Here is a 15237-nt window from a genome sequence, read left to right on the forward strand (position 1 = left end):
TGTGGTTCTCCACCTTTCTGGACCCCTTTGAGGATGGAAGGAAGGCGACCAGCCTTCTCCTTGGGACAATGCCCGTATGTACATCTTCACAAACCTTAGCACATTTCAGAAAACTCATGGGTCCCCTGAAGCATCATTGAATGAATAATTATTTAAAAGAACCCTTTAATGTTATGTGTGAGTGTGCCCAGTGACCTAAATTAAGTAGGAAAAAAGTCAGATTACCAGTAATGTGTACAATATCACAATTTTCTAAAAACAATTTACATCCACACACATGGTAGCACACTCATACGCATACCGATGGCGGCCGTGGGCGTGGGCCTCTCAGATCTCCCTTAAAGAGAGAGCCGGCCGAGGGGCCTGGGGCTAGCTGAGAGCCGGCTGCTGCAGTGCTGGGCCGTGGCCCGCTCTCTGCAGCGCCCCAGCTGATGGCGGAGCGCAGCGGGGCGCTAGGCGTGGTCATTGCTGCCCAGCACGGGACTCCTCTAGGCAGTCTGTGTGCCGCAGCTCTCCGCTGTCTGTGGTCCTTCCTCCCCAACCCTCCTTCCTTCTCCCTCTGTTCTCGCAGATGTTGATGGGCATCACTGCCTTTGGCCTCTCCCACCTGCCCCTAGTCCCTCACCCATTATATACCACAGGTGGTAAACTGGATAAATCATTTGGACTTTGACTCTGTCTTGGCTTTTGTTTCCCAGGGGACGGTGGCTGACTTTGATGTGCTCCTATGTGTTTGCCTCGCTTCCCCAATTTTAGTCAATTAAAATTATATTATTACTGGCATCAGAAAACATGTTTTCTTTGACTTGAAGCATAAATATGTATACAGGTGCTATCTTTGTATTTAAATATGCTCTGAAAAGTGGAAGCCGCGTGGATCGTGGGATTGATTTGCTTAACAAAATAATGGGTGTCTCGTTTACCTGCAATTCATTTCCCATCTCACAAAGGAGACAGAATTCTTAGTGGCGCAGCACAGAGCTTCCTGGAGCAGACAGAACAGAGTGTCAGCCCTCTCTGCCCCCAATGGGGCCCCTGCTCATGCCTCGAATCCTCTGTCAGCCCGTTCCAGCATTCTAGATTTTCTCCGTGGGGAAATGGCTGACAACAGGGACACACACTCTTTGGGGCTCCTTTTCCCCCAGATCCCCAGTAGACAGGGACTCTCAAGGGTCAAGAGAGGCCCTGGCTGCTTTGATTTGTTGAGGCTTCCAGTATATTTGGAAACAGCATCAAAAGAGAGTTCAAAGTCTGTGGTGTATTTTAAATATTTACCTTGAACAAAAGAGTATGCTTAACACACTCAGACTCCCATAAAACTTCCACGGGTGTGGCATGGTTACAGAATTTATTTTTTGAAATATTGAACTGCTTGTACACAATAGGGGCAATATGGCTGGCAATGGGACAGAGGCATGAAGCTGTGTGACAAAGGTCTCATTTCCATCTTGGTGCTTCTCTGTGCCTCTTGGGCCCTTGGTGGGCAGACTACCGCCTGCTTCTGTTTTTTTCAGATAGGTCACCCCTCAGTGGTTTAATTTTTAGCTTTCTCCCTTTTTGCTATCTTGAAACTTTATCGGCCTTTCGTTTTTCCAAATACAAACTGTAACCCCTTTACTCTAAAGGATTCAAACGATTAGAATTGTATAAAATAGGAAATGAAAGTCCTGCCTTCAGAATAACCACTCGTAATAGCTTGGTGTATATGCTTTCAACATCTTATTTTTTTTAATTATTTTTAACTTTTAATTAGGAAATAATTAATACATATAAACATATATTTAAGGTGTGAAGCATAACACCAAACATCACACCCGTGAAACCAGCACCCCATTTAAGAACTGGAATGTTTCCTACATGTTGAAGCTCGTGTGTCCCCCTCCCCAGTAATACAGGCAAGTACCCACTACCTGAAATTTATTACTTCTTATCACTCCCTTGTATTTCCTATACTTTTGCTTGTTTCTGAACTTTATAAGTGTGTCTCTTGCTCTACATTGTCTTCCGAGACATTAGGATGCCCCCACAGCAGAGCACAGAGCTGTAGTTCATAGCATGTGTGACGGGAATGTATATGTTTTTACCCGTTCTACCATCAGTGGGGTTTGGAGCTGTTTCCGGGATTCTGCTATTACTAACAATGCCGCTGTTGAGAGTTCAGTGCCTGTCCCCTGGGTCGAGGGTTTCCCTGGGGATAGCGTGGGAATGGAGTCACTGGGTGAGGTCATGCACTGCTCCGCAAGATGACTTTCCCAGGTGGTCCTGAGCGTACGTTCCCAGCAGAGGAAGGGAGCTGTCCCTGTTCTACATCCTTGACAGGACTCGGTGTCCCTGGGCTTTGCGATTGGTTCCCATTTGGTGGCGTATGCAGTGAGCAGCTTTCTCGCATGACATGCTGGTCCCAGAGGTGGGGCCGAGATGAGGTGGCTCCTGAGGTCGCCTCCTGGGAGTTAGAGGGCTGAGGGCGGGAAGGCAAAACTACAGTTTGGCAGTTTCTTACAAAACAAAACATACTTTAACCCTATAATCCTGCCATCCTGCTCCTTGATGTTTATCCAAGGAATTGAAAAACTTCTGTCCCCGCAAAAAATCCCCACACAGATGTTTAGAGCAGCTTTGTTCATCATTGCCAATGCTTGGAAGCAACCAAGATGTCCTTCGGTAGGTGAATGGGTTGATGAACAGTGGTCCATCCAGAAAAGGGAATATTATTCAGCACTAAAGAGAAACGAGCTATCAAACATGAAAAGACATTGGGGGGGGGGGGGTCAAGTGCATATCACTAAGTGAAAGAAGCCACCTTGAAGAGGCTACAGACTGTATTATTTCAAACATATCAGTCTATAAAAGGCAAAACTATGGAGATAGTAAAAAAATCAGTCGTTGACTCAGTTGGGAGAGAGAGGAATGAACAGGAGGGGCACAGAATTTTGTAGGGTAGTGAAGCTGCCCTGTATGATATTGCACTATCGTGGTGGGTGCCCGTCTTCGTATGTTTGTCAAAACCTGTAGAACGCGCAAGACCAAAAGCAAAGCCTCGTGTGAACTTCAGGCTTCGGCTGATAATGATGTCAATGTAGGTTCAGTGTTGGAACAAATGCACCACTCGGGTGGGGGATGTTGGTGACGGATGAGGCACTTGGGTGGGGAAGGGAGGGAGTAAGGGGGCGCCAGAGGTGCATGGGAACTTTCTCTCCTTTTTACTCAGTTTTGCCATGAAACTCAAAATTGTACTTATAAGTGTACAAAACTATACTTTCCGCTTGACTTAAAACTGGTCTAACATACAAAGTTATTCACTTTTTTAAAGGATGTGTGGCTATTATCTTCAGCCTGCACCCAGTGGAGGTTAATACCTAGAAGGGAAATCCATGGATTCACAAACTGAGTTGCAGCCAGGACCTCAGACACCACACAGAGATCACCAAGGCAGAGAGCAGACATCCAGAGGTCAAATCCCGCTCTTCTGCTTACCCGCTGTGTGCCTTGGGCAATTTACTTAACCTCTGTGAGCCTGTGTTTCTCCATCCGTAAAATGAAGTAATGGGATTTATCTCATTTATAGATGAGGTAATTTATGGCAAACTTAGCCGGTACTCCATAAATGTTAGCTATTATTCACGTTGTTATTATCCAGTACAATATTCATTCATTCCATGATAATTCATTGAGCAGTGTGCCAGGTCCCCGAGGGAACAAGGCTTCCAGTCTAGTCCAGCATCTGTCCGGGCACGAGGTGGTGTAGGGAACAGAGGACATGGTTCCCATTCGGGCTTTGCAGGCCAGCACCCGCCGATACGCACACCCTGGCAGCAGCTCAGGCGGCTTCAGCAGCCAAGCGATCACTCAGAAGGTTTTGCGACGAGACGTGGCGTGGCACAGAACCGGCCTGCCAGGGGTCCAACCCGAGACCCAGCGCGTCCTAGCTGCGGGACTTGGGGCAAGTTCTTTACCTCCTGTGTGCCTCAGCGTCCCCATCTGTATAAAGGAGTACATAACAGAAGGTATCTCATGAGTTGTCGGGAGGATTAAACTGTGTTACATATGCTGAGCGCAGAGAGAGGTGCTGGGCACAGAGCAGGCGCTGTGACGTGTTAGCGACCTTTCTTGTTCTTGTCCTTGTTCTGACTCACCAGCGGCTGGAACGCTGCCCCCTGCGATGGGAACCAGGGGAAAGCGAGGCAGACTTCCTTGGTGTCGATGAAGAAATCCAGACAGCCAAGTCATTTCTGCGGCCCGGTGGAGTTCCTGAGAATGGGCCTACCTCGTGGGTGTTCCTCCGCCAGTGCGGCTCACAGCAGCGTGAAGGATTTTCTAAGTCATCCACGGCTACGGCGTAGGAACAGTGATACATGGAAGCGAAGGCCCGGGATGGGGCTCCGTTACGAACCGCGTGACCCACCCAAAGAGAAATACGAGCCGCCGCAGCTGCGTGGGAAGTGATGTGAAAAGATTTCCAAGAGTATTGTTAAATGCGGAAAGCAAGGGGCAGTGCAGTGTCGCGCTGTGTTAACACACACGCGCGCGCACACGCACAGAGAACTGCGCAGGCCTGTGCACTTTGGAGATACGGTGGCAGCTGCGCTCAGAGGTGGAGAGACACATTCCCTTCGCCCTGTGCTTGTTGGCACCTTTTGAATTTGAAGCCGTACACATGTATTGCTTATTTTGAAAAAGAAAGAAAGAAAAGAGGAGTAAGCAGAGACTGGAGCTGATTCAGGACTCGGCTCTCCCCCTCACTGTGTCCTGTTAAACATCTTCAGCGGCTCTCCGAGCAGATGGCCCCGGGAGGGGTTGGGCCGGGGCCAGCAGGCAGCCTCCCTCCCCTGTGGGAGAGTGGGGAGCCACGTGGGCCCCTGCGGCTAGGCACATGCCTCCAGCTGGGTCTTCCTGTGTGGCAGAGGGCCGGGTGTGGGGCTGAGACTGCTGAAGAGCGGGCCCAGCTGCCTGGCACAGGTCGCACACACAGCGCAAGGTCACGGTCCTAATATCTGGGTCGGGCCTGGGCAGCTTTCCGGGGCAGACAGTCATGATGCACAGCCTCGTTTGTTATAAGCACCAGGAAAGGGTCTTCATCGAAGCTGCTTGTCACCGTTCACAGGGCAATTTCCCAGTGAAACCTGGGGTCAGAGCAGCCCAAGGTTCAGGAAGCGCATCTGGAGGGACCAGGGTTTCCTGGCCTGCTCTGGGCATCAGTGGGCTGGAGAGAGCCCAGCGGAACCCGGATTCTTAAGTCTTCATCTGTCTGCTCAGCTAAAATATAAAGATGCTTTTCAGAGCTCTCCCTCGAAGGGCCCTCCAGCTGTGGGACACACACAGCATTGTGTGTGGAGACTTCCCTGTAGCCAGCAAAAGGGACAGAGAGGCCCTTTCAGTTAACTGCAGAAGAAGCTGAGCTCTGTTCAAAGACTCGCCCTCTGCTTCCCGGGCCCCTGGGAATTCACAGGCTGTCTGAGAACCATTTACTGTATTGCCTTCAGGTTTTTCAAATGTCCTGTAGTCCACAATTCTTTATATACACTTATATGAAAAACATGTATGTACACATACAAGCATATTCTTCAAATATCCTTTACACATTCAAATATACATGCACACGCATATTTGTATGTAGTCGTACTCTTGACTGGCAACACAGATGATAACCAGCAGATCAGATATGTAGTACCAGGTAACAAATAGGATCCACAGAAGGTTTGAAGTGACATGTAAAGTGATAAGAGTAATAACAGCCTCCTTTCTTTGTTTCTCCAAGTCTGAGTCATCGTTCAGCCCCTTCATTCTTTCCACCAGCAGACGTGACACCTGTTGTACCTTTTGTGTCGTGACTCATGCGTTCATTTACCGAGCATTGGAGGGGCCCTGCAAACGCCGGACTGTTCTGGGTTCCTGGGATGGATCAGTGAACAATGTGGTTGGCGATCCATGGCTCGGGATTTGCATTCTAGTGAGGAGACCGATGTTCCCTGTGGTGTCAGATAGAGACAAGGATGGAGAGAGGGGACTTTCTGGGGAAGTGACCATTGAGTGCAGACCTGAGGGTTATAAGCCAGGGAGTCACATGGATATCTGGGGTTCTAGGCAGGAGGGGGGGGCCACTCCCTGGCTCACTTCGGTTACATTGCACTCCCTTGGCAAAAGCCAGCCCTGTTAGACGCAACTCTCCACCCACCACAAACCCACATCTGCACAGCGGAACTTGGCCGCAGAAAGCCATGCCACCGTGCTGGCTGGCCTTGCTGAGAGTCATGCCCAGAATCTCAGGGTGGAGGGCGGGAGCGAGGGGGAGCCCCCACGCCTCCACCACGCCACGCTCTGCGAGCCATTCGCTCTCTCACTCCCGAGGTGGCCAGTCCCCAGCAGCAACTCGCCGGCTTCCCTCTCAGCCCACTGCCCTTCCTCTTCCCCTGAGTAACCAAAGAGCTACCCACCACTCCAAGATTCCAACGCCTGTGCACGTACCTACTTCATTCCGGCCCAAGTCCTTCCTCCCTGTGACCCTGGATGAAATGTGCAATGGTGCCCAGTCCCAGTCTGCTACTCAGGCATGTCACTCCAAAAATTCTCCCTCTCCCCCACAGTAGCCGTCCTCCTCCTCCCAACCCCCATTTCACGGAATCATGCCATCAGCATAGAAATATGGGGTATCTTTCCCATATTTAAAAAAAAATCTAGCCCTGACCCGTGTGGCTCAGTTGGCTGGGCATCGTCCCCCACAAAGCGAAAGGCCGTCAGTTTGATTCCCAGTCGGGGCACAGGCGTGGGTTGCAGGTTTGGTCCCCGGTCGGGGCGTGTGCGAGAGGCAGCCAACCAATGTTTCTCTTCTCTCTCTTTCTCCCTCCCTTCCCCTCTCTCTAAAAATAAAGAAATAAAATCTTGAAAGAAAATCTAAAAGCCCTCTCTTATGGCACGTTCCCCTCTATCCCACTAGACCCAACAAAATGCCTAGGAAGTGGCTGTCTCCAGCGTCTCCTTGCATTTGCTCTTCAAGTCTTTGCTCCGATGTCACGTCCTCAGTGACATCTTCCCTGGCCATTGTATTTAAAACCGCACCCCTCCTCCCCAGCTTCCTTTCTCTCCACGGCTCTCATCTTATTTTAGTGCACGGCACGGCCTGTGTGTCTCTCTTGTTTACATCCCTTCCCCGGGTGAGCCCAGATAGGACAAAACAAAGTCTGTATTTGGTTCACAGTCACATCCTCAGCTCCTGAGAAAGGGCATCTTAGGTGCCCCATGACATTTGTTCGGTGGGGGAATGAATGCATGTGAGGGCAAGGGCTGGGAATGGTCAGGAAGCCCTTGTGGCTGGGGGGGAGGGGGGACATTAGTGGGTAGAGGTAGCAAGAGGCCCCATCACAGGGGGTCAAGGGGCGGGTTTTACTCTAGGTGGGACGCTTGAAGCAGGAGGATGGGGGTTGCAGCTGGGGAGGGACATGATCTGACTGATGTTACTGAGATTTTGGGCACAAGTTGAAAATCGCACAGTTCATGAGTATGTCCGCCGGCAGGCGGTTTTGACATCTGCGTTCTGATGAAAACAGACATTAAGACTAAAGCAAAGCTGGGCGCTGATAATGGCCCCTGTCAGGCAGGCCGGGCCACAGGGAATGAGCCCTGCCGGGAGTGGCCTTACTGGTAAAATAGAAATCAGAACATTTCTCACTCAACACAACAAAACAAAATGTTATCAGTAAACACTGACACCATCTGTGCTCTGCCTACTTATTGATAAAATATTTAACTCTTCATTATTTTGCTTTTTGAACTGGTGTTGTTTAAAAATACATACTTTGAGATATTAATAAACAGATATTTCCAAGCACATGGCACGGACAAAACTGGTCTATACATATTAAATAACCACGGTTGCCATTCTTATTCTTTTTTATTTTATTGTTCTTATTTTATTTTCTAGAGAGAAGGGAAGGGAGGGAGAAAGAGAGGGAGAGAAACATTGATCGGTTGCCTCTTGTAAGTGCCCTGACCAGGAACTGAACCCACGACTCAAGTATGTGCCCGGACCGGGAATCGAACTGGCGAGCTTTTGCTTTGAGGGACAACGCCCAACAAACTGAGCCACACTGGTCAGGGCACTGGTGCAATTCTAAATGTAGGGCACAGAATTTGAAAGCATTTCTGCTCTTAAGAAGTAAATACAGCAGTAAAACACCCAGTGGTCGCCTGGTCATTTCCAGCATTAATAAGTACCCTTTCATAGAGGTGTAGTGTGTGCTTTGATGTCCATGGGAGGGTATCTTCATAAGCTGTTTTGTAAAGGTCTAAGGTACTCCACGGACTAAGAGGGGATGAGCCAGGAAATATGTGGATTGTGGGTTCAGGTGTGTTTGTCTATGGGTGGAGATGGCATGGCTGCTTCTAGACCTGAGTGGGAGTGGGGCGCATAGGCCATAGCTTTTAGAGAGGAGGCAGATGTTCACTGTGGTGTCAGGGACAAGGATGGAGAGAGGGGACTTCCTGGGGAAGTGACGATTGAGTGCAGACCTGAGCCGGTTGGCGACTTGCATGGTGCAGGCAAGTCAAGATGGGGGTTGGCGGCTGGAAGGGACCAAAAAGTATGGGCCTGGGCAGCTGCCCAACTAGAGTGAAAGGAGGAAAGTGATTTGCAAGAGGCCCTGGCTGGGGTCTGTAGTGCCTGCACCCGGTTCCCAGCTGTTAGCACTGAGCACCCAGGGAGCCGGCCCTGGGCTTTCAGACTGCACAGGGATGGCCTCGTGTTTCCACTTAGCTATGCCCCCAAAACTCGGGGATCAGACAAAGCGGGCCTCAAATTTCCACTCTGATAGATGTCCGCATGCCTGTCACAGTGCTCCGAGGAAGCATGGGACTTGGGACTGTAGACTAGTGGTTCCCAAGGGTGGTGTGGTTCCTGAGGCAGCCACATCAGCATCACCTGAAACCCTGTTAGAGGTGCAAATTCTCAGGCCCTACCTCGACGGAGCTGCTGAATCAGAAACTCTGGGGGTAGGTCCAGCAACCAGCGTTTTCACAGGCTTCCTAAGAAATCCTAATGCATTGGGAACCGCTGACCTGGGCCCGTTTCCCAGCGATACTAATGCTGCTGGTTCCAGTACCTCCTTGGAGAACCACTGCTCTAGAAATTTCATAAGCAAATTATCCAGTTTATGAGTAATCCTGTTATTAATTAGCAAGTATTACTGACTACCTAAGGGTATAATAATGTTTAATAATGATTACCTCTGAACAAGGGGATTGTGGACAACTTTTAAGAAGTTTATGTATCTCTTTGTTCAGAGTTGTTACCATAAACGTGTATTATTTCATAGATAAAAAAATTAAAAGTTTTTCTAAGTAAAAATACCTTATTCTAGTATACTTCTCACAACATTGATTCTCGAACTTTATTGTGCAAATAAACCACTCAGCCTCTAGGAGGGGGCGACTTCAGCAGAGATGGGAAGGATGAGCCCCTGAGAAGGCCAAGGTCAGGTTCTTGGCATACCCTAGGAAGCTAGAACACAGGGTGGAAAGGCCCCCCCCACCAAATCAGTTCCAGGGAGCCAGTGCAGGAGGGCTGAGATAGGGGGCCGATTTTAACCTAAGCTGAGGGTCAGCATGGAGGCTGTGGATAGAAAAGGGGTTCTGCAGGAGGTAACCTCACAGGGCGATCTGATCATAAATTCTTAACTAGGTGGGTATGGTGGGTAGTCACGCCCCAGGCATACAGCTTCTTTAGCGAAAGGCTCATCTTTGCCTTACGCAAGCCCTGTCCATTGTTTCTGGGCAGCTAGTTAACACGCCTTTGTGATGTCTCTTTCCAGTTCCTGCTTCTAATATGTGACCGCATTTCAGACCAGACCCCTCAAGAGAGCACATAATCTTAACTACCCTGCAATCCCATCCCCACCTGGCTCTCTCTCCCCTCCATGCAGTCCTCCTGAGGTTCCCCCTTAATTCCAAATGCATAAAAGAAGTTGCAAACCGTCACTTTCTTGGAAACGATTATCTCCGTCTGTTAGTCCTGCTTCGAGGCGTATCTTCTGTCTGGCACAGATCAATTTTTATAAAAATTCTCTACAGGCTTGGACGTTCTTAGCTGACTAGGGTTTAAGCAGGGAAGCGACGGGTCTGGCAACTTTTAAGATCACTCAGGCTGCTGTGTGGGAAATGAAGCCTCTCCTCACCTCGGAGCTGGTGCAGGGAGCCCGGGCCATGCAGGGGCGCTCAGGAATCGGCCCCCGCGCCCCCCCCCCCAAGTCGTTTGGATCTACATACTTAGAAGTCAGAAATGGCCATATGAATAACGAGCCACCAGGGGACGAGTTTTTCTTGCTGCTCTGAGGACCTCAAACCCGAGCGCTCCAGAACATGACTTTTTCCCCTTCCAGGGCACTTGGGCTTCCATCCACGCTTTGCTGGTTACCACGGCATCTTGGACACGTCCCACTCTGTACCTTAGTCTCCCCACCTGTCAGAGAGGACTTCAGCCCAGCCCACGGGTGACGCCCACGAGTGACACCCAGACCTCCACTACTGCACTTCGGTCAAGTCGAGCGGTGGGCACAGCCCGGCCAGAGGCAGCGGCCAGCGGCACACGCGGGGTGGGCTTCCTGCCCTGGAAACTAGGCATAGCGGGGAGAGGAGCGTGCGCCCTCGAGACTCCCGCAAACCGCAGGCGGCACGTCTCGGGCCCACCGCCCCGTCCTCCCGCCAGCGGTCTCTGCGCAGAAGCCCGGGCCCAGCGCTGCCGGGGACAGGGCGGAACCGGAGGCCCGGAGCCGGCTGGGGAGCCGCACGGGGCAGCGGCGGTAGCGGGGAGACCTCGCGCAATCCCCGCGCTTGAGCGCGGACCCGCGTGCGGGCCACGCCTCCGGGCCCCCCAGCCCCGGCGCTCCACGCCACGTTGCCCTGGGCAGACCTGCCCCGGGGCGCCCGCCCTCCCGCGCGCCGGCCCCGCCCCTCGGCCGCGCCCCCGCCCCTCGGCCACCTCCCCCGCCCCCGCCTCCTCGCAGGCCCGGGACGTGCCGGGCTGGCGACCGAGCGGCGGGTACGGCGTCCGGCGCACTCACTTCCGCGTCCCGCCGCCCTTCGGCCCGCGCGCGCCCAGCCGCCGCCGCTCTCGGACAATAGGCCGCTCGCTCCGGCCGCCGGGGACTTCCTGCCGCGGCGGGGCCGGCCCGTGCGCCGGGGACCGCGCTCCCGTTCAGCGCGGGCCGGGATCCCAGCCGCGCGGCTGCGGGGTAAGCATCGGGGACCGCGCGCCGGGGACGTGCCTGCGCCTCCGGCCGCCGCGCCTTCGCTCCGGCCGGCGGCCCGGCCACTTCTAGACTCCCCGGCCCGAGCTGCTTCGCCCGCCCCGTCTCGTGACTGCTGCCTTGTGGGTTTCTGAGTTTGGTTGGTTAAGGAGGATGTGATTTTTTTTTTTTTCTTTCTCCTTTTATGATTTGAAAAGGAGAAAAGAACGCACTGTAAGCTGGGACAGGGAAGCGCCACCATCTGCTCCCACGTGGACACTTCAGAGAGGAAACGGAGTTGGAAGAGAACTTGGTCCATCTGGCCTGGAGGCCTCAACTTGGGCTGCGCTTTAAGGCCTGGGGTCATGACTCACACTCTGGGCAGGTGGAAGGCTTTACCTGTTCTGGGCAGGACTTGAGATCCCCCGTTCCTGGCCAGCGTCAGCCCCTCCAGCCCCTCCAAGCACGCACACACGCCACCCCATCTGGCCCCAGGCCTAGGCCTCCACATCAGTCTGCGCCATGGATAAATACGACGACCTGGGCCTGGAGGCCAGTAAATTCATCGAGGACCTGAACATGTATGAGGCATCGAAGGATGGACTCTTCCGGGTGGACAAGGGGGCAGGCAACAACCCGGAGTTTGAGGAAACACGCCGGGTGTTTGCCACCAAGATGGCCAAAATCCACCTTCAGCAGCAGCAACAGCTCCTGCAGGAGGAGACACTGCCCAGGGCTAGCCGAGGTCCTGTCAACGGTGGGGGCCGCCCAGGCCCACAAGCCCACCGGGACGCTGGTGCGGGCAGCAAGCTGACCACGGACGGAGCTGCCAAGCCCCCTCTGGCTGCCTTGACAGTAGCTCCTGGGACAGCCACCACCATTGCTGCTGGGCAGCCCTCGTACCCACCCCAGGAGCAGAGGACCAGGCCGTTTGTCCGTGGCACGAGCCTCGGTAGCCAGCACTGTGGTTCCAGAGAGAGGCCGACGAGTTCCGAGGTGTCTGCTTTCCACGGGGTGAGTCCCTGCGAGGATCCTTCCTGCCTCACTCATGGAGACTATTATGACAACCTCTCCTTGGCAAGCCCAAAGTGGGGTGAAGAAGCAGGAGTGTCTTCCAGCACCAGGCTGGGTGTAGGGACCGGGTGGCCTGGAGCCCCAGGAAGTGACCCATCACCGCCCAAACCCTCCAGGGATCCCCACCTATACCAGCCGCAGCTGTCCCCCAGCTCCAGCAGGTCACTGGAGAGCGGCCGGGCTGGTGGTGCTGATGGCCGCAGCAGTGAGAAGCCGGCAGGTCTGTGGACCACTGCCTCCTCCCAGTGGGTGAGGCCTGGCCTTCCCTCCCGAGGCCCGGAGAACGGGGCCCTCCTGGGGCCGGCTCATCCCAGGACCCCTTTCTCAGCACCGCTGGCCCTGAGCTGCCCCAGTCAAGGAGCTCTTCCAAGAACAAACTCGGGGGTGGGAAGTGAGGTTTCAGGCGTGATGCCCAAACCAAATGTGCACCCACAGCCCTGGTTCCAGGATGGGCCCAAATCCTACCTTTCTAGTTCTGGGCCGTCATCTTTGCCAGCCAGCATGGACAGTTTGCAGCTGGGTGCAGTCCCTGGGCTGGGTCCCAAGCCTGGCTGTACAGACCCTGGCATTGGTCCCAGACTCAGCCCCACCAGCCGTGTCCCTTCGGTGATGTCCACCCCGCTTGAGTTATCTTGTAAAGAAGGCCCCCCCGGCTGGGCTTCGGAGGGCAGCCTGGGCTCTGTGCTCCCAGAGAGCCCCAGCCCCCACAGAGTAAAGCTGCCCTGCCAGACCCTCAGCCCCGGCCCTGAGCCCGGGCCCTCTGCTGCTGAATTGAAACTAGAAGCCCTCACTCAGCGTCTGGAGCGTGAGATGGATGCTCATCCGAAGGCCGACTACTTTGGTGAGTGAGAGGCTGGCGGAGCTGCCCACAGTGGGTGATGGGGTTGCCACCAGGGATGCTGCAGGTGTCTTTGGCTTGTCCCTTTTTTGGGGGGGGGGGGCTTCCTCTTTCAGGTGCTTCTGATTCAGAAACTTGAAAGCATCCCTGGGCAGAAAGCGGATCTTGCAGCTGGGGGTTACCCATGTGCAAAGGGTGAAGCAGGGTGGGATTGCTCATGACCTTTTTCAAAAAAGGGAAATGCTGTGACTTTGGTTTTCAGGGGTTTCATGTGGGCCTTAGAGCCTCTCACAGTGACAGGCTTGTTAAAGGACATGCATGGGAGCGGCTTTCTCAGTCCTGGTGCCCGTGAGCCATGCACCAGGAACTGGCTGGGCCGGGTAGGCCTGGCTGTTAGAGGACCAGTGGTCAGGCAGGGGCCCTGCAGGGCTGTGTGTGTGTGTGTGTCTGTTTGTACGTATTGTATGTAATTGAGGCAGGTGTCACACTAACATGAAAGAATTGGTTCTAGACCAGTGGTTCGCTGTCTCTGGGCCAGCCCCGTCCCTCCCCCTGATTTGCAGCTTATAGGGCCCCACCCCAGACCTACTGCATCAGAAATTGGGGTGAGACCTGGCGTTTTCACAAGCCTGACATGGGGGGACATTTGGAGACCCGTGGACTAGATGCCTCCTGATTGAGCCGCCACCCCCCAAACCTGGGGTTCCAGCCAGCCGCCAGGTTGCTGACAATGGGATGGAAGATGCTCCTTTCTGGTTTTGCTCCAACTTGCAGATTTGGTTTTATTCTCTTTTTATTTCAAAACCACAGACTTCTGGAGACCGCTGGCCTCAGCTGTTTTCTCCGCACGGGGTTTGGGGGCAGCAGGAGGGCAGCTGAGTTCTCCCGCGGAGCAGTGGTGTGGCCGTCTCACAGGAGACCTGACTGGAAGACAGCCTATTTTTAGAAGAGTCTGATGGTTGTTTTTGTTTTTGGGTTGTTGTTTTTTTTTTATTTCATTTTTGAACTCTTGATTCTCGGGGTCGCGATTTCTCCCTGTGAGGCCTGAGAGCCCTGGGAAGCTGAGTCCCACGGGATGACCACTCTGCCCACTGGAGGCGAGCAGGGGCGGGGGTGGTCTGGGGGCAGGAGGCTGGCTGCTGTCAGTCTGCCCTGTTCTCCGTGACTGGACCACTGTGTCCTGGGGTGATCGGCAGGTCCGAGGCTCTCGTGGGGGCACTGTGTTGGTGACAGTCTCACGGTGACCACCCTCATGCCACACCAGGCAGTCAGAGGGCATGGTGACGTTTGTCCGTGCCTGTAGCATCATTTTACTGAGAATCCTCTCTTCTTCTCTGCCAGTGCCCCTCTTTGGGACTAGTGCTTAGGGGGAAATGCGGTGGGTTTTTTAATTTAAACTTTTGCTTAATTTTTTTTAGTAAGAGAAAGTTTATTTAGAAAGTCACAGAGGTAGAAGAAGTGAGCTGTTGAAGAAATGGGCTCAGGAAACAAGTTACAAAGGCAAAAGAAGGGCCCTTGGGGTTTAGAAAGGAGAGTAAAGGTAATGGACCTGGGGGGAGAGGACGAAAATCGGGAAAGGTGTGGGCATGTTCCCAAGAGAGAGGGAGAGCGCCTTTTTATAAAATTATTTATTTATTTTTAGAGACAGAGGAGGCAGGGGAGAAAGAGAGGGAGAGAAATATCAGTGTGTGGTTGCCTCTCACACCCCCAATTGGAGACCTGACCTGCAACCCAGGCCTGTGCCCTGACCGGGAATCGAACTAGCGACTTTTTGGTTCCCAAGCCAGCACTCAATCTACTGAGCCACATCAGCCAGGGCTGAGGGCTCTTTTGTTTTAATTTATTTCAAGCTCATCAAATAGCAGAACGATGGTTTTCTTTTTTTAGGGAGGCACGTTTACACTCTGGACGAGAGCGGAGATATTCGCTAACACCATTCATTCATTCAGCACATATTTACTGAATGTCTCCCCTGAGCCATGGGGTACAGAGCACACAGGAGCGACAGACACTCTGTCCCCCTGAGCAGATGCTGCGGTAGAAGGAGACAGGAGATGCACAACATAAATAAGCCAGTTTTCAGGGACAGAAGGAGGGAGAGGAGGGGTTCCA

At 53.1% G+C, this 15237-nt stretch overlaps 1 protein-coding gene across 1 annotated transcript in view; it reads left to right on the forward strand.

Moving 5' to 3' along the window:
* Positions 1-11012: 11012 nt before the first annotated feature.
* LIMD1 (LIM domain containing 1) overlaps positions 11013-15237 on the forward strand; it is a 48437-nt gene continuing 44212 nt past the window's right edge. The window contains exon 1 of the mRNA XM_090284627.1: positions 11013-13128. Coding sequence (XP_090140753.1) covers positions 11736-13128 — 1393 coding nt within the window. The 5' untranslated portion in view covers positions 11013-11735. The remainder of the gene's footprint in view (positions 13129-15237) is intronic.

Source organism: Furipterus horrens, unplaced genomic scaffold (assembly GCF_987537825.1).
Source record: "Furipterus horrens unplaced genomic scaffold, mFurHor1.1.pri manual_scaffold_7, whole genome shotgun sequence".
Lineage (NCBI taxonomy): Eukaryota > Metazoa > Chordata > Mammalia > Chiroptera > Furipteridae > Furipterus > Furipterus horrens.